The 18786-nt window shown below is 55.3% G+C and overlaps 1 protein-coding gene across 1 annotated transcript in view; it reads left to right on the forward strand.

Moving 5' to 3' along the window:
• The window catches only part of PPARGC1B (PPARG coactivator 1 beta), a 104101-nt gene that overhangs the window by 77114 nt on the left and 8201 nt on the right, over nucleotides 1-18786 (forward strand). The window contains exons 3-11 of the mRNA XM_059698876.1: nucleotides 1105-1320; nucleotides 4597-4713; nucleotides 6351-7485; nucleotides 8392-8428; nucleotides 9025-9089; nucleotides 10149-10941; nucleotides 13813-13888; nucleotides 15693-15814; nucleotides 18384-18538. Coding sequence (XP_059554859.1) covers nucleotides 1105-1320; nucleotides 4597-4713; nucleotides 6351-7485; nucleotides 8392-8428; nucleotides 9025-9089; nucleotides 10149-10941; nucleotides 13813-13888; nucleotides 15693-15814; nucleotides 18384-18538 — 2716 coding nt within the window. The remainder of the gene's footprint in view (nucleotides 1-1104; nucleotides 1321-4596; nucleotides 4714-6350; nucleotides 7486-8391; nucleotides 8429-9024; nucleotides 9090-10148; nucleotides 10942-13812; nucleotides 13889-15692; nucleotides 15815-18383; nucleotides 18539-18786) is intronic.

An 18786-nucleotide genomic window follows, 5' to 3' on the forward strand; every position in this document is an offset into this window, starting at 1 on the left:
AAATAACCTGCAAACCTTCACCATGTTCTTATTCTGCATCACAGCTTCCTTTTATCTTCTTCCCAGCCTCTCTGGTTCCCTGGAATGATCTTGTTTGTTTCCTTGTTTAACTCTTTTCTCCACTGGAGTGTAAGCTCCAGGAGGGGCTGTACCGGTCTTGGCATGTTGTATCACCAGTGCCCAGTCAGCGCCAGGCACAGAGTAGCCATTCAGTACGTATGTGTTAGGGGGAGGGAGGGAAGAAAGAGATGGGGGAGGAATGGTCACTACCACCACCACTACCACCATCATCATCTTCATTATCATCAGCACTATCAGTGTCATCATCATCATCCCATCACCATCATCACCACCATTATCACATGAATTATAGTAGTAAGTAGTAGTAGTAAGGACTTATATGTTAAATTGTTTAGTCCTCAACAATAACCTTATGAAGTATTACCATTTGACAGATGGAAAAAGCTAAGGAAATTGCCTAAGGACACATATTTGAAAAGTATGGGTTCTGGGATTCAACCTCAGCTCCAGAGCCCAAACTCCTAACCACCACACCAACTACCTCTCTGTGAGTGAGTGAGGCAGGCAGGCCCTGGGAGCCCGCAGGGAGATGGTAGCTGTGGTTGTCCTTGTCGTGGCTGAACCCTGAAGCTTCTAGCCTTTCCACTGCCTGCCTGGGCCCAAGGGTAAGAGCCGCTGGGACCCACAATGGGGTGCTGCTACCAGGGGCATAGACCAGCCTCAGGGCTCTGTCCCAGGGGTTGGATGCGGGAGGCTGTGGTGCAGAGCTGCTGTCCCTGGGAGAGGGGACAGGTCTTGGTAGCGCACAGCCCAAACTGGGACTCCCAGGGCAAGACCATTTCTTATCTCCTGCTGCCTGCTCCTACTCTTCTGAGATTCTTGGAGTGGATAACACATTTCCTGGGCATCTTCTACCGCAGCACTTCTGTGAGAATCTGATGGGGGAAGCATCCTAGAGGGTCTGGCAGGAGGGTGATGATGGTGCAGCTGCGTGTGCACAGCAGGCTTCTGCCGTGAAAACCGCTGAGCCGAGGTATGACTAACCGTGTTCCCTCTCTGTTCCACCCGTGCTCCCTACTTCAGATAATCGACAGTGAGAATGAGGCCCTCCTGGCAGCGCTCACCAAGACCCTGGATGACATCCCTGAAGATGATGTGGGTCTGGCTGCCTTCCCAGCCCTGGACGGTGGAGACACACCATCCTGCACTTCAGTTTCTCCTGCCCCCTCGTCTACGCCCCCCAGCCCCTCCCTGGAGAGCCCCCCTGCCAGGGCCCCTGAGGTGGATGAGCTCTCGCTGGTGAGAACCTATTTCCAATCAAAGAGATGGTGTTGGCCTGGGGTGTGGTGCTTGGTTATAGGGCTGGTGGGTTTTGGGAAACCGACTGTAGCCCCTGTAGAGGTCTCCATGCATCAGGGGCAATGGGGTTCACAGAAGACAGCCTGGATGGGAGGCCTCCCTGGGCCTCACCTTTACCACCCGTACAGCTGGGCTAGCCACAGAGCCTTCACACACATCTGCAGGCCCTTGGAGATTTCATGGATTGACCTTGTGTTGCAAAACCTTGAAATTACATGCAAGCATTTTCCTAAAAAATTATACATACACACACAGTAAAAACTCAAGCAGATGTGACAGTGAGAAGCACAACTTCCTTACTATCTCACGATCGCTTTTTCCTTCCCCAGAGCGTACTGTGGTTACTGATCTGTTATAGGACATTATTCCTCTTCCACCTTTTTATTTTTTTACTGCACAAAGGGAGCCTACGTTATATTCTGCTCTGCACCTTGCTTCTCTCAGTGTAACTGCGTGTCTTTGCCATGCTTTCAGATGAGTGCAGGTAGCCCTGTTCCATCCTTTTTCTTGGCTGCATAGTGTTCCTTTGTAAGGACATACCATGGCTTATGTAACCAATCCCCTTGTTGATGGATATTTCTGTTGTTCCAACTCCTTTATTGCTACAGTGCTGTAGTCACTGTCCTGGCTCAGTGGCCATTGCCACATGTGAGTGGATAAATTTCCTAGAAATGGAATTCTTGGGTCTACAGATACATGGGGTTTGTTTGTTTTTCCAGTTTAGACAGATACTTCCAGATTGCCCTCCAAACAGGTTGGACTGGTTTATACTTCATCAGCAAAAGTTAAATGCTCTCTGTGTGAGTATATGCAGAATGTGGGAATGTGCACACGGGGTCACAGCTTTCTGGGGAGAAGGTCTCAGCTTTTATGAGATTCTCAGAGAGGTCTAGACCTCGAGTTGCTCATACCATTGCCCTTGACTCAGGCTGAGGGTACAAATGCCAAGATCTCCTGGGGCGTGAAGTCCAGCTACACTCACCTGTGTTCGGCTCCTTACCTTGGTGCTATGGCTCCTGGAGGCCGGCGAGACCCAGAACTGAGGAGGTCTTGGGTCATGGAGAGTTTTGAGCTGGAAAGGCCTTTGACCACGGGGAACGGAGACCCAGAGTGGGGAGGCCCCTTCTGTGGTACAGCAAGTCGGTGTGCCAGTGGACACTGAACCCAGGACACCTTTCCTTCTTTCCTGCTTCTTTTAAGTTCCCCAAAGGAGTGTGAACCATTTAGTAAGCACCTTGGATGTGCTGGACACATGGGTATGTTCAGTCCCACATTGTGGCTCCTGCCAAGAGGGCCCTGCTTCCTGCAAGATTAGAATCAGACCTCCTGGGTTTGAATCCCCACCCCCATTCCCCACCCCCCACACCCATTTAACACTTGTGTGTCCTTAACCGCTCTGACTCGCTTCCTGGTTTGTAAGTGAGGTCAAAAACAGTGCCTATCTCAAAGGCTGTAGGTAATACATGAAAACCGCTTAGAACAGGGCCTGGCACACAGAAGTTGCTCAGTAAATGCTCTCTAAGTAATGATCCTGGCACGACCATTACTGGTAGTAACAAGGGGAATTCTCCCTGCCATTTCTGTATGGGGCTCTGGAGCAGGACCAAACCTCTGAGAGGCAGAGAGCGACCCCTGCTGGTCACAGACCGTTCCCTCCTGTGCCTGGATTGCCTTCATTCCACACGTTTTTGAGCAGTGTTTCAGGCACTGTGCTAGGCACACAGGAAAAAGACTCCTAGTAGACGGTCAGAGTTAGAAAGGCCCTGAGATGTCCACATGCTCAGTTCTTAGCCTGGAGTCATGGATGCCAGAGAGCCCACCATTGGCTTGACAAAGACCCATGGACCTCTACAAACCTGTGTGTTTTTCTGAGGTCAGCAGCTTCTAGCATATTCTTAGAGAGACTCTTAGGTAAAAAAAAAAAAAAAAAAGGTTCAGGTATAGTCATCTAATCTACCTGCCCCTGTTATTCCATGGAGAAACCAAGGCCCAGAGAGGGAAAGGACTTGCCCAAGGTCTCATGGTGAGTTGGGCTGAGCTGGGCCAGAACCAGGTCCCTTCCCTCCAGTCCGCAGAACTTTTCCTGTCCACGTCAGAGAATCACAGATGTGTGTGTGTTGGTGTGGGGTCCAGATGGGGATCCTCCAGCTCCTACAGGAGCGTGGAATGGCCTTTTCTCTGCTTCCTGGGCGTTTGGCACCCCTTGTTGGGACCACCTGGGGGATATGACCCCCAGAGAAGCACTCGGTGCTTTAGCAAAAACCTGCCCTACTTCCTGGCTTGCTCACGGCTGTGGCCGAGATGGCATCCCTGGTAGGACTCCAGTTGCACTCAGCTCCCTGCTATCTCGGCTGTGATGTGCTGCATGCCTGCCCTCTGGATGCAGACGTGTAAGCGTCTCAGCAGCTTTTATAGAAAAACGAGAAAAGCCAGACAAGATGAAGTGTCACATGCTTCTTCTTGTGTAGAAACCTTGGGTGGCCAGAGGCACTGTGTGTGTAGCATTAAGTGCAGAGAGCGGATTGTCTAACAACCCTAAACACACACACACACACACACACACACACACACACACACACCCCAATAAAAGGTAAATCCTTTTCAAAATTAATTACCTAGGAAGAATATCTGTGCCTTTGAGAAACCCAACCAGATCTTGGGTCATGGCTGCCCATTCTGTTAAAACGTGATGTGCAGGGTGGGGCAGAAGCAGGCTTCCAGTTGTGAGTCCGCGAAACACAGAGTTTATTCTTATGATGTATTCATTATTGTGTTACTTTCCATACAAACAACGTTAACCCTACTTTTGCCCCACTTTGTATATTGGGAACATAGTCTAGGTCCGTGGTTGGCAAACTGTGGCTCGCGAGCCACATGCGGCTCTTTGGCCCCTTGAATGTGGCTCTTCCTAAGCCTTAGAAGTACCCTAATTAAGTTAATAACAATGTACCTACCTATATAGTTTAAGTTTAAAAAATTTGGCTCTCAAAAGAAATTTCAATCGTTGTACTGTTGATACTTGGCTCTGTTGACTAATGGGTTTGCCGACCACTGGTCTAGGTCATCAGGAGCCCGTCCTATGCTCTTCCCAGTCCTGTGATGACCCGGGTCAGGCGTGGTCAGTCCGAGGGGCTAGCTGGGGCTCGGGCCTCTCCGTCCTCCATGGCCTCTGACTGTGGCTCAGCCCAGCTCCTCTTCTCTCTGCTTCTCCCGCAGCTGCAGAAGCTCCTGCTTGCCACGTCCTACCCAGCGTCCGGCTCCGACTCCCAGAAGGAAGGGGCCGCCTGGCGCCGGGCCGGCCTGAGGTCCAAGAGTCAGCGGCCTTGTGTCAAGGTATTTCTGCACATGCCCGAAACCCTTCTGGCCCCCAGGTGGCTGGGGGTGGGGGTGCAGCCTTCAGCTCCTGTCAGGGGTTTCAAGTTTAGTCGGCTTCCAGCTTCCCCCCTTGCTCCTCGAACAGTCCTGGTACCTGCTGTGATGGGCACCTCATGAGACCCAGGCCCAGGCCGGGGTTCCGGGAAGAGCCCCGCACATTCTCACACACACCCATGCTCAGGCAGTGTCAGACATGGGGCTAGAGCAGGGACAGGGGGCACGTGGCCTGTCCTCGGGGGCCTTTTCTATGTGGTGACAGCGTGAAACAAGACCTCGTGGTTTGGAGCCCACAGTAAGGAGCTGGGTTTCTTTCGGGGGAGCCTGTGGGGAGATGGCAGCTGTGTTATGAACACCCGGGAGCTAAGCCAGACCTTTTCCCCGCTTGGGCTCCATCTTCTGAGACTTCCAAGGAGAGGTTTCGGGGGTGATTTCCCAGCACCCCTGTCACTCATGGCCTGCACGCAGCCCTCCCCCTCCTGCCATGGGACACTCCTGCAGGGACTGGCCTGCAGTCCCACCTCGCGGCAGAGTGGGGTGGCCTCTCTCGCACCCCGGCTCTGTGTAGCAACCTGTCCCCGTGCCCTCTCCCTGGCTGAGTCCCAAGGTCTGCTCCTTATGTTCTGTTCTGTTGAGCGGGCAGCGGCTCGGCTCCTTGGTGAGCCGACTCTTTGTCCTGTGGGAGGCTAGGAAGTGGCCCAGAGACGTGAGACACACCTGACAGCCATTCTGGCCCCAGCAACGACACAGGTGCCCTGGAGGAACGCCCTGGACAGACAAGTGGGGACAGGGAGGCTGGTCAGAGTCTCTGGGGCCTCATTTCAGAGGGCCCCCAGTACCTGGCCACGGGGTCTTCCCTTTATCCGATGGGCACTGGGAAGCTATTGAATTTTTCTTCTTCTTTTTAATATATATTTTTTATTGATTTCAGAAAGGAAGGGGGAGAGAGAGAGAGAGAGAGAAACATCAATGACGAGAGAGAATCATTGATGGTCTGCTTCCTGCACACCCCACACTGGGGATTGAACCCACAACTTGGGCATGTTCCCTGACCAGGAATTGAACCGTGACCTCTTGGTTCATAGGTTGATGCTCAATCACTGAGCCACGCCGGCCCGGGCTCTTCTGTATTTTTCTAACAGCTTTATGGAGGTGCCACTCACAGATAAAAGGCACCTGTTTTGGAAATAAAATTCAGTGATTTTTAGTAAATTTACAGGGTTGCATAGTCATCACCACAACCCAGTTTTAGAACATTTCCTCCATCCCAGAAAGACCCCCGGTGCCCCCACCTATAGTTAATCCCTGTTCCCACGCCCGCCCCGGGCGGCCAACAGTGTGCTTCCGGGCACGGTTCCTGCGGCAGCGCAGGCTCAGCGTGAATCGGAAGGGGCGAAACCCAGGCTAGGAGCCGGCCGGCCCTTCGTCCCTCATCGCCTGAGCACAGCCAGGGGCCAGGCTCTGTGCTGGGAATACAATGAGTGAAACCTGGCCGTGTTGGATGAGCCCTCCTGAGCCCGGCCAGTGGCTGCAGGGGTGGGGCGGAGGGGAGGAGCAGGGTGGGCCTCCCGCCTCACTCCGGTCTCTTTCCTTCCTAGGTGGACAGCACCCAAGAAAAGAAGGGCCCCACGGCGCAGCCTCAGAGCCGGAGTTGTTCGGAACTGCATAAGCACCTCACCTCGGTGCCATCCTGCCTCCAGGCGAAAGCCCACTCCCCAGAGAGGGGCCTGCAGCCACCAGCCCCCCTGCCTCCCCGGCTCCCCGCCAAGGAGGATGAGGAGCCGGGCAAGGACTGCCCGAGCCCCCAGCCCGCGCCAGCCTCTCCCTGGGACTCCCCGGCGCAGGGCAGGGCGGGCCCCGGCGCCCAGGTTTCCCCGGAGGACATGCAGGCCGTGCTGCAGCTTATTCGCTACATGCACCCCTACTGCCTCCCCCAGAGGAAGCTGCCCACACAGGCCTCAGAGCCCGCCCCTCCGCCCTGCGCCAACCCCTCCAGGCAGGTCAGACCCTGGGCCCGGTCCCCGCACCCTTCCAAAGCCACGTGGGCTGAGTTTTCCATCCTGAGGGAACTTCTGGCGCAAGATGTCCTCTGTGATGTCAGCAAACCCTACCGCCTGGCCACGCCTGTCTACGCCTCCCTCAGGCCCCAGCACAGGCCCAAAGACGGTCAGGCCTCCCCTGGCCGCCCGTGTCCCGTGGAGGAGGTGAGGGTCGCGGCTTCACCCAAGAGCACCGGGCCCGGTCGCAGCCTGCGCCCACTGCGGCTGGAGGTGAAAGGTCATGTCAGCCGGTTGGCTAGGCTGCAGCAGGAGGAGGAAGAGGAAGAGGAGGAGGAGGAGGAAGAGAAAGAAGAGGAGGAGGAGGAGGAAGAATGGGGCTGGAAAAGGCCGGGCAGAGGCCTGCCGTGGACCAAGCTGGGGAGGAAGCTGGAGAGCTCGGTGTGCCCCGTGCGGCGTTCCAGGAGACTGAACCCGGAGCTGGGCCCCTGGCTGACGTTCACCGATGAGTCGCTGGGCCCCTCAGAGCCCCAAGGAGGAGGAGCTCTGCCCTCGCTGAGCCTGGCTCCCGAGGCCTATGACACGGAGGGGGAGCAGGGCAGCCCCACGGACGAGGATAGTGGCCAAGCCCAGCAGCAACCCCGGGGACCCCAGATCCCGGCTCTGGAGAGCCCCTGTGAGAGTGGGTGTGGGGACACGGATGAGGACCCCAGCTGCCCGCGGCTCCCTTCCAGAGGTAGTCGGAGTCCGTCTGCAGGAGAGGGGCAGGGGTGGGAGGTGGTGAACCCCCCTGTGCTGGGAGCCGGGAGCCCTGCATTGGTCAAGTCCCTTCTCCTCTCTGGATCTCAACTTTCCTTTCTGTACAATGGGCTAGCTGGGCGGATCTTCAGGAATTACCCGTACACACCATGCATGGGCCAGACGCCACTTAATGAACAAGGAGGGAGATGCCTGCCTTGATGGGGCTTGTGTTTCAGTGGGGGAGACAGGTGACCACAAAGTAAGCACAAAAGGAAGATAATTACATATTGTGATAAGTGCTCTAAAGAAGACTTCGTGGGTGATGATGTGACAGAAGGTGTGTCTGTAAATTCAGCTCCGCAATGAAGGTGAATTTTAAATGGCAACAGTAGTGATGATACTATTAAGAGTTACCTGTTCTTCTGTGTACTTGTGTGCTTACTGTGCCAGGCACTGGTCGAACACAGATGATCCCCATTGACCCCCTCGCACGATTATAATGACTCGTTATAATCCCCATTTTAAGACACAGAAATGGAGGCACCGAGATATCTAGTGATCCCTGCAGCTGGTTAGTCCTGCAACCATGGGTGCCAGAGCTCATAGCCGCTGGCCTTGGGATCCCAGCTCTTCCCCCTGTGCTACCCTGTGTGGCCAGGAGGGGTCGCCCTTCGCACTCGTCTGCTCTTTCTGGGAAACGGAGTAGATCTGCCAGGAGCTGATGTTGCTGAGACCCGGGGGTGAAGGTGGCTTTGGGTTGTTCCCTAAAAATGGCAGAGGCTTTTGGGTCGCATGCTGAGGGGAGCTGTGCTTGGTACCAATTGGGGTCTCCTCCTGAGGGAAGCATTTGCTAACGCTGCCCTGTTGAGGGATGTTAATTTTTTTCTTGTCTTCTTTTCAGACTCTTCCAGGTGCCTCATGCTGAGCTTGTCAGAAAGGTAGGTTTTGGAAATTTTCGGGTTATTATTCCATGAGACTTTGTTCTTTTGGGGGTGTAGGTTGTGGGGGGGGGGAGGCTGGGTGGTCCATCAGTCCTGAGCCTGTCCCTGCCCCCATGCCCATGCCCTCATTGCCCCTGGGGCCCTCGGAGCTGGGCTCCCTTAGAAGGGAGTTTGTTATTAGGCCCTAGTCTCTGCAGGGAAGGGTGGGGAATCTAGGCCTCCACCGTTTTGTAGGCTGTCCTCTCCAGGACCAGGGAAGGAGTTCTTTTCTCGATGGGAGAAAGCTGAAAATGCTGTGTGGCTTTGGGCAAGTCAGGCTCCCTCTCTGGGCCTCAGGTGCTCAATCTATACAATAAGGAGGCTGACGATCCTTGCCCTCTCTCCGCTCTCCAGCAGATCTCTCTTGCAGCTTTGAATTTCCTCTAAAAGCCAGGAAGGGGAGGGGGGTCCCCCAGCAAATTCTCCCCAGGCCTCACTTCCAGGGGCAGCAGAGCCAGAGTCTATCATGGTGTCCCCTTGCCCTCCCCCATGCTCGGGGAGGTGGGGCCTGCTGCTGACCGGCCTCTTTCCTTTCTGTCCTCCCCGCCCACCAGTGACCCTCCTTTTGGCAAGAAGAGTTTTGAGCAGACCTTGACAGTGGAACTCTGTGGCACGGCAGGTGAGCCGGGGCTGCCCTTGGGGGAGCTGGCACAATGCCTAGCAACGAGTCCCCACACCGAGCAGCCCCTCGGGCAGTGAGGGGTGCCCCCTTGAGCTCTCCCTGCCACTGTGGCACAGGCTGTGCCAGGTCTTGAGATGCATCATGAGGGTGTTATAAGGAGGAAACTCAGGGGCCAACCGGCCTGTGAGCTGATGTTGAGCTCAGCAAAGGCGGAGCCACTGTTTCCCCCAAAGGAGTCCGCAGTCCTATGCGGGAGACAGACTCACACCGTGATGAGTACCGTTTCGTTCCCACTAATTCCAAAGTATGTGTCAGAGCTCTGGGAGCACAGAGGGGCGGTGCGAGGGGCAGAAGTGGGGCCTGGGCAGATTTGCAGGGGGCGTTGGAGCTGGCCTTACAGAGTGAGTGGGAGTTGGGGAGACAAAGAAGGGGAAAGGCATCTCTGGCAGCAGAATCAGCAGGAGCAAAGGCAAGAGGAGGGGAAGTACAGAGGCCCCTGAGGGGACCTCTCACCAAGCCTTGTGAGCTGGCAGAACTGGGGGGTCAGCAAAGAGCAACCACAAGAGGCTGAGAGGAATGCCAGGCTGAGGGGCTTGGTGTTGATCCTAGAGACTTGGGGAGCCCAAGAGAGGAAGCGATCTGGGTGTTTTACCAAGTTCCCTCTTGTGCGTGGGGGAGGATAGAGGCCGAGGCCAGATGCAGGAGCACTAAGGACGCCGTGGGGATCAAATCCAGGAGGGAGGCAGCGGGAGGTCCTGTTGAACGACTGGACGGGGAGCAGGAAGTTATCCTGGATGGTCGGGGGCCTCGGCTGCCATCGCCAGGCTACAGAAGGGATGGCAAACGGGTCTCATCACATGTCAGCTCCGAAAAATGGGTGGTGGGCTCTGAGGAGTCCCAGGCTCAGCCAGGAGTGCAGTAACCGATCAGTGATGCCTGCCAGCCCATCGCGTTCGGGAAGTGGGGGCCCACTTTGCCATCCCAAACTAGGGTTTCGGTGTCTCTTGGAGAAGTGTTCTGACTCCACCTCACATGCGTCTCCTCTTGCATGGGTAGGACTCACCCCACCCACCACCCCTCCGTACAAGCCCACAGAGGAGGACCCCTTCAAGCCGGACATCAAGCACAGCCCAGGCCAAGACATAGCTCCCCGGCTCCCCACCCCGGAGGGCCTCCAGCTCAGGGCGGCCACAAGGGCGGCCCACAAGCTGCCGAAGCAGCACCCGGAGCGGAGCGAGCTCCTGTCCCACCTGCGGCATGCCACCGCCCAGCCCGCCTCCCAGGCCGGCCAGAAGCGCCCCTTCTCCTGTTCCTTTGGAGACCATGACTACTGCCAGGTGCTCAAGCCCGAGGGTGCCCTGCAGAGGAAGGTGCTGAGGTCCTGGGAGCCATCTGGGGTCCACCTTGAGGACCGGCCCCAGCAGGGTGCCCTGCAGGCCGAGGCGCAGGCCTCGGGCTGGGAGGAGCACGGAAGCGGTGACGCAGGCGCACCCCCCAAGGACAGTCTGCTGCTGAGAGACCACGAGATCCGCGCCAGCCTCACCAAGCACTTTGGGCTCCTGGAGACCGCCCTGGAGGACGAAGACCTGGCCTTGTGCAAGAGCCCCGAATACGACACTGTTTTTGAGGACAGCAGCAGCAGCAGTGGCGAGAGCAGCTTCCTCCTGGAGGAGGAGGAGGAGGAGGAGGAGGACAATGACGACGACTCCGGGGTCAGCCCCCCTCGCTCTGACTACTGCCCCTACCAGAGCCCACCGAGCAAGGCCAGCCGGCAGCTCTGTTCCCGCAGCCGCTCCAGCTCTGGCTCCTCCTGCCGCTCCCGGTCACCAGCCATGCGCAGGACCTTCAGGTATGGCGGGGTGGCCTCGGGGGACGATGGGCAGCTGAAGACCCCAGTCTCCAGGGTACCAGGGGAGGGAGGAGCCTTGAAACCGGGTCGGTGTTTCCCTGTGTGGTCCGTGGCCTGGTTAGAGGCCTGAGGGTGGTCTCCTCGGGGGAGCTGTGGGCTAGTCCTGCAGGCAGGCAGAGCCTGCTGAGTGACCGTCAGGAGAGGCCCAAATCTCCTGGCCTCAGGAGGGGAGAACCTCTACTTTCCACCATTTGGAGCCGTATGTCTAAATGAACTTACTTCTTAGTCACCTGTTTTCTGCTTACATAGTTGTAAAATGGCTGGGTTTTTACAGAAACACTAGAGGCCCCGTGCCCTCTCGCAGTCTGGGACCCCCCGCTCCTACCCGCCAATCACAGAGGTAGGAGAGGCTCCCGCCGCCACCACTGTGCTCGCCAATCGTGAGCCGGGCTTCTGGCTGAGCAGCACTCCCTCTGTGTTCCACTGTTTGGTCCATTTGCATATTAGCCTTTTATTATATAGGATATACATGCCCACACAGTTTAACACCTATGTGACACTTACATGTAAAAGGAAAATTAGCGTAATTCTATTCTGTGTTCTGCAACATACCTGGGTTTCAAGCAGTGATGAGGTTTTTTCCCTTTTCTCGGTGCTGCTGAGTTGCACTGTGACTTTCCAGTCAACCCCCCTTTTACCTTTGCTCAGGGATGATGCGAAGGTGCCTCATGAGCCTGTTTGCGCATCCCGTCTTTGCTCACTGAACCGGCCTGCAGAGGGAGCCGGTCCAAAAGCCAGTGGATTGCCGGGCAGAAAGAATGGAGGTTTGGCATATCTTGGTGGAGGCAGGTCGCTTCTCTCCCTGATCCCAGCCGGATCTTCCTGGGGGAGGGGAGCCTGAGGTGGGCTGGCGCAGGTCCCAAGCCCTCTCTCTGAGATGCACCTGAGTGACCACTACATGGTGCTACTGGGTCTAGAGCAGTGCCGCTGAGCCACCTGGAGGGCTGTTACCCGCAGATGGCTGGGCCCCACCCCCTGAGTTTTTGATTCTGTAGGTCTGGGGGTAGATAATTTGCATTTCTAACAATAAGTCCCCAGGTGATGATGCCCAGAGTCCCCAGAGTATGACTCCGAGAACCAGAATTCAGTAATAGAAAGATATCTTTTCTTAGAAAATTTCAGCGTCCTCTTTACCTATCTACGCCAGCAGCTCTTCACTGTTTAAAAATCTGATCAATGCAAAGGCTCCTCCCCCATTAAAAAATGTGCATATACGTCTAACTGGGCATTCGATTTTCATGGGACTCCCCAGGCACTAATGTCTAGAAGCCCTGGACTATGTTACTCAAAATGAGCTCCCCGGCGATTTCTCTAAAAGCCCTCCCCTATAATAAGCCAGGATGATCAGTCAGGACTGGCTTCCCTTAGACCTCTCTCCGCTCTCTTGCTCTCTTTCCGGCTCCGTTCTCCTTTCCCCCGGGGTTGCTGTGAGCTAAATGACTCAGTGTTTACATTAGGCAGTTTCTCTGCCACGTCTGTTCCTTGTTCCAAAGCTGCTGAGGTTCTATTCCTGTCAAACCCATCCCCCAGCACTGGAGCTGGAGCTGCTCAGGCTCCTCCCCGCTGACAGGTTCTGGGGTGTGTAGGCAGGGCCTGCACTCAGGGCCTGCTGGCAAAGAGTGGGGAGCCTTCCTAGAAACCCCCACAACCTCTTTTCCTCTGCTCGCTTTTGGGCCAAGTTCAGCCTGGCGTTTCTGCTCACTGGAGAAAGTTGACTGACTTCCTGCTGGGCTGCCTGGCCGAGCTCAGCACCTGGTAAGCCTGGTAAACTAGTCGTCAGCCTTCTCCAGACCCACAATTCTTTCCCTGTGCTTCCGCTATCAAACATTGATCGACAGGAAGCGTTGTGAGCTGGTTTAACAGCACAAACCCCTAACCCCGCAGTACCTTCCAGTCGCTCTCGGCTCTTCAGGGGACACTGCCAATTCCATTGCAAACGGATGGTGCTACTGTTATTGCAGCGCACTTTAAAGCTCGCACGCAGATCACGTCCCCGTCTCTTACCCGATCTGAGCTTCACAGATGCCTTTGGAGAGTGCATCCGCTTCCTATCCCCGTTTTATAGACGAAGCTGAGGCTCAAAGGGGTTCAGCAGAAATACAGAGCAAGCAGCTATTATGCACGTAGATCCTGGGCTGGGCATTTACCTGCATTTTCTGATTTGACCCTCACAAAAGGCTGAGGAGGTGGATGCCATCGATCTCCCTATTTTGCCGATGAACTGAAGCTGAGAGGGCTTACGGACCGGGCCCGATGTCACCCAACAGCGAGGCGGTAGAGCCGGGCTACAAGCACAGGCTGGCTGACTCCAGAGCCCTGCTCTATCCTCTGCGCTGTATCATATTCCCAAGGGTACAGACAGCATGTGGCAGAGCCGGACATGGGGCTGTGACGGCAACCCCAGCACCAACCACCAGAGGGCAGTGCGTCTGATTCAGCAGACCTCCTTCTTCCTCTGGCTTCTGCACGTTCTGGTTTCGGCAAATCCCATCCTGCACCTGAGCCTCAGGGTTTTCATCTAGAAAATGGGGAAACACAAGGCTGCATTGGTTTCTTCCTCAGATCAAATACGAGAATGAAGTGAAAGGGCCTTTTTATCCATAAGAGCCTGGGAAGGTGCAGATGGGTCATGATCAGCAAGGTGGTGGGTCCCAGCGATCTAGTCCCAGAAGGTGGCAGGAGGCGGGTGTCAGTGCTCAGCCCCACATGAGGACTGGCTGTCATTGCTCAGGGGGTCCTTGTAGTTCTGCCGCCCACCCCACATGGTCCCTCCTGAGAGTGAGTGCCTCTGCTTTGCTTGTTCACTGACAGATGTGAGAGCAGAGGGCCGTGTTCAGACGGAACGCCAAGCGTCCGGCATGCCAGGAAGCGGCGGGAAAAGGCTATTGTAAGTGACCTGGGGCCCCGGAGCCCAGAGCAAACGGGAACCCGCAGGGGCGTCAGGAAGGACCGGGACTTTGCAGGTCTGAAGCTGTTTCAGGGCAGGCGTGGTTGGGGGAACAGAGCCAGGCCGGCCAGGCCACACACTAATCCCGCCTCCACCTTCTGTGTGACATTGGGCAGGTACCCCTGCTTCCCTGAGCCTCCGTTTACTCATCTGTACACAAGAGAGTTGGGCCTTATGCTTCGTAAGGGTCCCCCAGCTTGATCAGGTCTAAGGGACCAAGAGAACCCATCCCTTGCTCCCCACTCACTTCTCTGATCCTCCCCCAGAGAGAGTGCACAGACCCAGCTGCCTGGTGAGCCTACTGCAAAGCCCCCGCCCCAAACATTAACCGGGAAGCCGGGGGTGGGGTTTGAGGGTGAGCCAGCCCCTCCATGTCACTGGAAAGGAGGGAAGGGGTAGTAAGACAAGGACAGAAAGACAGACGGACTCTCACTAGATTGCTTTCCCATGATGGGTGCTTTGGGGAGGAAGCAGGGGCACACACGGGGTCTCCCTGCCACAGGGGTACAGAGGTGTCTGCAAGCAGGTGCTTAACAGCACAGGCTGTGTGTGAGCATCCTCTTAGAATCCAGGTGTGTCCATGCAGGAGCTGTGACATGTGTGGCACCGTCCTAGGCCCTGGACGACCACAATGAACAAGACAGATGAGGGGCAGAAGAGAGTGCTTACAAGAAATAAGCACTGTAATGACAGGCTGGGAAGAACGCTGGGAGGGTGATCATGTCTCAATGAGACTGTCCGACTGTTGGGAGGATGTATTTATATGGTGGTCTGGAGGCGGGGCCTCTTCAAGGAGCTGAGCCCTGAGGGATGAAAGCAAAGACTTAGAACAAGGGGCAGAGGCAGGAAAGAGTGGGATGAATTCACGGAGCTGCCAGGAGGCCCGGAGAGGGGCTTTCTCACTGAGCTTAACGGAGACCCATCGTGTGCTGGTGTGGGGTGCACAGTTCCCACGACGGTTGACGGCAGAGCCTGGGAGGGCTCCAGAGTCGCTGGCCTTGACCTGCTCCTGGAGAAAGCCTGTCCCAACCAGAACCTGTCCGTGTTGCCCCTGGAAGCACAGGCTCCCAGGTCCCCAGGGACATGGCTGGAGTCAAAGCAGGTCAGAGTGACTTCCACTGGCAATGGCTTTAACTGGGCGCAGCCACAGGTCGAAGAGGAGAGGCTGGGCTTCCCCCACCCTCCGCTCTGCTGGGCTGCTCTCGGGGCCCGTGGGCATGGTGCCGAGCTCGCCTGAAGGTGGCCTCCGTCAGTGTGTCTAACGCCCTGGCAGAACCAAGGATATGTTGGCTCCAGAAGCCCTGTGTCTCCTGTCCCATCACGTTCCTCCCAGCCCACCTGACTCCCTGAACGACCAGGCTCCCAAGGGCTGCCCCCTACCACCTTGCCTCCCCACCCCAACACCTCCCCCACTACCCAGAAAAGTCTCAGACTCAAAACAAACGTGGATGCTCCTGAGTACGAGGTTATATTAACAGTGATGAGCCCCTCTGTTTTCTCCGCCCAATCTCTGCTCATGTGCTTCAAGGAAGCAATTGCTTCCTGTGGGGGTCACTTTCCCACCCCCAAAACCCCCTTCTCCAGCAGGACCGGTCCTCTCTGACTCCAGCCCCCGCTGGTACCACTCGCTCAGCCAGGCGCCATGGCCTGGGCACCAGGAATCCCTGGGAGCCTGCCACCATGGGATGGGGGCCCCGGGAAGCCAGGCAGTGACTGGGTCCCTCTGTGTCCCCTTCCCGAGCAGGGCGAAGGCCGGGTGGTGTATGTTCGAAATCTCTCCAGCGACATGAGCTCCCACGAGCTGAAGAGGCGCTTCGAAGTGTTTGGTGAGATTGTGGAGTGCCAGGTGCTGACGAGAAGCAAGAGGTGGGTGGAATCTGGCAGAGGAGGGGGGTGCGGAGGGGCAGAGGTCCCCATCCAGGGCTGGCCGTGCAGAAGATGCCCTACAAGGTTTGCGGAACAAATTTGAGGAAATGCACAGCCTGGACCTGGGGAAGGACCAGTAAGGATCGTGCAGCCCAGGAATAGCAGGGGACACGTGCTGATGGTTTGCTACGTACCCGTCAGTTTCCTTGCCTTCTCTGCACTTCCCAACTCTGTGCCTGTGACATAGACACTCATTCTTTCTATGGCTGACCTTTCGTTGGGGAGCTCAGACCAGGTGACTGAGCAGCTGGTTCGTGGCAGAGACAGATCTGCAGCCCATGTGTCTGCTTCAGGTTCTCCGCCCTAGACCTGAGACAGGGCAGCAGACAGCCCCTTGGGGGTGAAAGGCATGGATGCATTGGGACCTCCCTGCTGTGCAGGCTCCACACTGCTCACCCCTCCTCATTGCCCCACAGCAGCCACTCACAGACCGTCCACTCTCCTGGGCAGCCTGGTTTTTCCTCACTCACCTGGGGAAGCAGTGTTTCATCTGTCAGGGGCCTGCAGAACTAGGTTGTATATAAAGGTACAACTTAGATGTCAAAACCTTGGTCGGTTTTGAAATAATTCTAAAGTATCTCCTATTATACTTGCAAGCTACGTTATTAAAGTTGTTAAATCCTAATTTACTAATAATTTTTGAGGCTTCCATGAGAAAATAGTGTCTGCATAGAAATCATTGCATACGTCACATCCATCAGGATGGCCTCAGAAAATAACAAGTGTTGGCAAGGATGTGGAGGAAAGGGGACCCTTCTGTACTCGTGGTGGGAATATAAAATGGTGCAGCCACTATGGGAAACAGTATGAAATTGCCTAAAAAATTAGACATAGAATTACCATATGATCCAGAAAATCCCACTTCTGGGTATATATATATATATATATATATATATATATATATATATATTCAAAAGAATTGAAAGCAAGATCTCAAAGAGATATTTGCACAACCATGTTCATAGCACCATGATTCACCATAGCCAACAGGTGGAAACCAGCCAGGTGTCCATCCACGGATGAATGGATAAGGAAAATAATAGTATATGCATATGATGGAATATCATTCAACCTGAAAAAGGAAGGAAATCCTGTTATGTGCTATAAGCATGAATGAATCTTGGGGACATTCTGCTAAGTGAAATAAAGCCAGTCACAAAGGCATGCTGGATGATTCCACTTGTGTGAGGTCCTTAGACTAGTCAAAGTCATTGAAACAGAAAGTAGAATAGTGGATTGCCAGGGGCTGGGGAGAGAGGGTGAGGGGGAGTTGTTCCACGGGTATACAGTTTCAGTTTTGCAAGATGAAGAGATTCTGGGGATCTGTTGCGCAACAATGTGAATATACTTAACACGACTTAACTAGACACTTAAAAATAATAAAGATGGCTCTGGCTGGCGTGGCTCAGTGGGTTGGGCATCATCCCAGGCACTGAAAGGTTGCCAGTTTGATTCCTGCGCAGGGCACACTCCCGGATTGCAGGCTCCATCCCTGGTAGGGACCATGCAGGAGGCAGCCGATCGATGTTTCCCTCTCACATCAATGTTTTCCCCTCTCTCCCTCTCTAAAACTGAAGAAAAATATTTTAAAACAATAGTAAAGATGGTACATTTTATGTTATGTGTTTTTACCACAATTTTTTTAAAAGAGTCATCATACAAATGGAACTGTTTTAAGTTCTGTGCAGTCTTTAGGATACCATATGTAGATCACATGCCAAAGCAAAAAGCAAATTAATTTTTAGAGAAGGGTCAATTTGTTAATATTTTTGAAGCACACACGAGTCTCAGACGTACTACCAGCCTCAGACATATTTAAAGAGGCAGAAGGGGTTCGACTTTGGCCTGGCTCAGACAAGTGTCAGATTCAGTGGAGTGTTTATTAGGCACCTGCTGTTGGTAAGCCTGTCGGAGGGCGAGGGGAAACTCCACATTGTCTCTGCCCCTGAGTCTGCACAGCCGCCGGATTTATCAGTCGGGATTCTTTTTCTGGCTCATGGAACCGAAGAGCTGGGGGTGGGGTAGGACTGACTTTAGACTCCCTGAGCCTTGGCGAATGTCACAGATGTCTCCCATGAAGGGTGAGATGTGATGTGTACCAGCGATATTAGGGAGGGTGAGGCCAAGTTAGCCGCCGAGGAAATGGTGGGATGGGGTGTAGGCATGGCAAACCCCAAAAGATGGGAGTCATGGGGGAAATGGGAGTGTGAAGAGCAGCAGCCTTCACGGCGGGAGGCCTGAGTGGGGACCCCCTGAGCCCACTGACCTGTTCCCTCCCTGAGCTGAGCTGGCAGCAGCACCCACTGAGCGGGGGTGGGTGAAGAGTGGCGGCCAGCACTGGCAGGCATTCCGTAAAGCACCTGCTCTGACTGTCACAGAGGCCAGCTTAGCCATTGTCCTTGTCCCCGTGGGGGGGGGGGGGGGGTCCTGCGACATGGGTGCTGGGCCATTGGCTTTCTACCCCTCATCCAAGCTGGCCCGTGACCCAGTCCCTGCCCTGTCCCCGCAGAGGCGAGAAGTACGGCTTCATCACCTACCGGTGTTCCGAGCACGCGGCCCTCTCCCTGAGGAACGGCGCCGCCCTGCGGAAGCACAATGAGCCCTCGTTCCGGCTGAGCTGTGGGGGGCTCCGGGACTTCTGCTGGCCCAGGTACACTGACTACGGTAAGTCCACAGGCCCCACGTTCCCTGAGACCCAGAGCACGAAGGGCGAGACCTCCCTTCATGAGACCCAGACCCAGTGCCCCATCTGGACACAGCTCCCAACCCAGGCTCCCTGTGCCAATTCCTACAGCTCTGCAGCCACTTCCCCTGGTGGCTGCCGTCCTGCTTTCCTTCCGGTCTCTGGTCCATCTTGTCCTGTCCTAGGACGGGCACCAAAAAGAGATTCGGGTCTCCCAGGGCCTCTTGGA

The sequence above is a fragment of the Myotis daubentonii genome, chromosome 5, assembly GCF_963259705.1.
Source record: "Myotis daubentonii chromosome 5, mMyoDau2.1, whole genome shotgun sequence".
NCBI lineage: Eukaryota > Metazoa > Chordata > Mammalia > Chiroptera > Vespertilionidae > Myotis > Myotis daubentonii.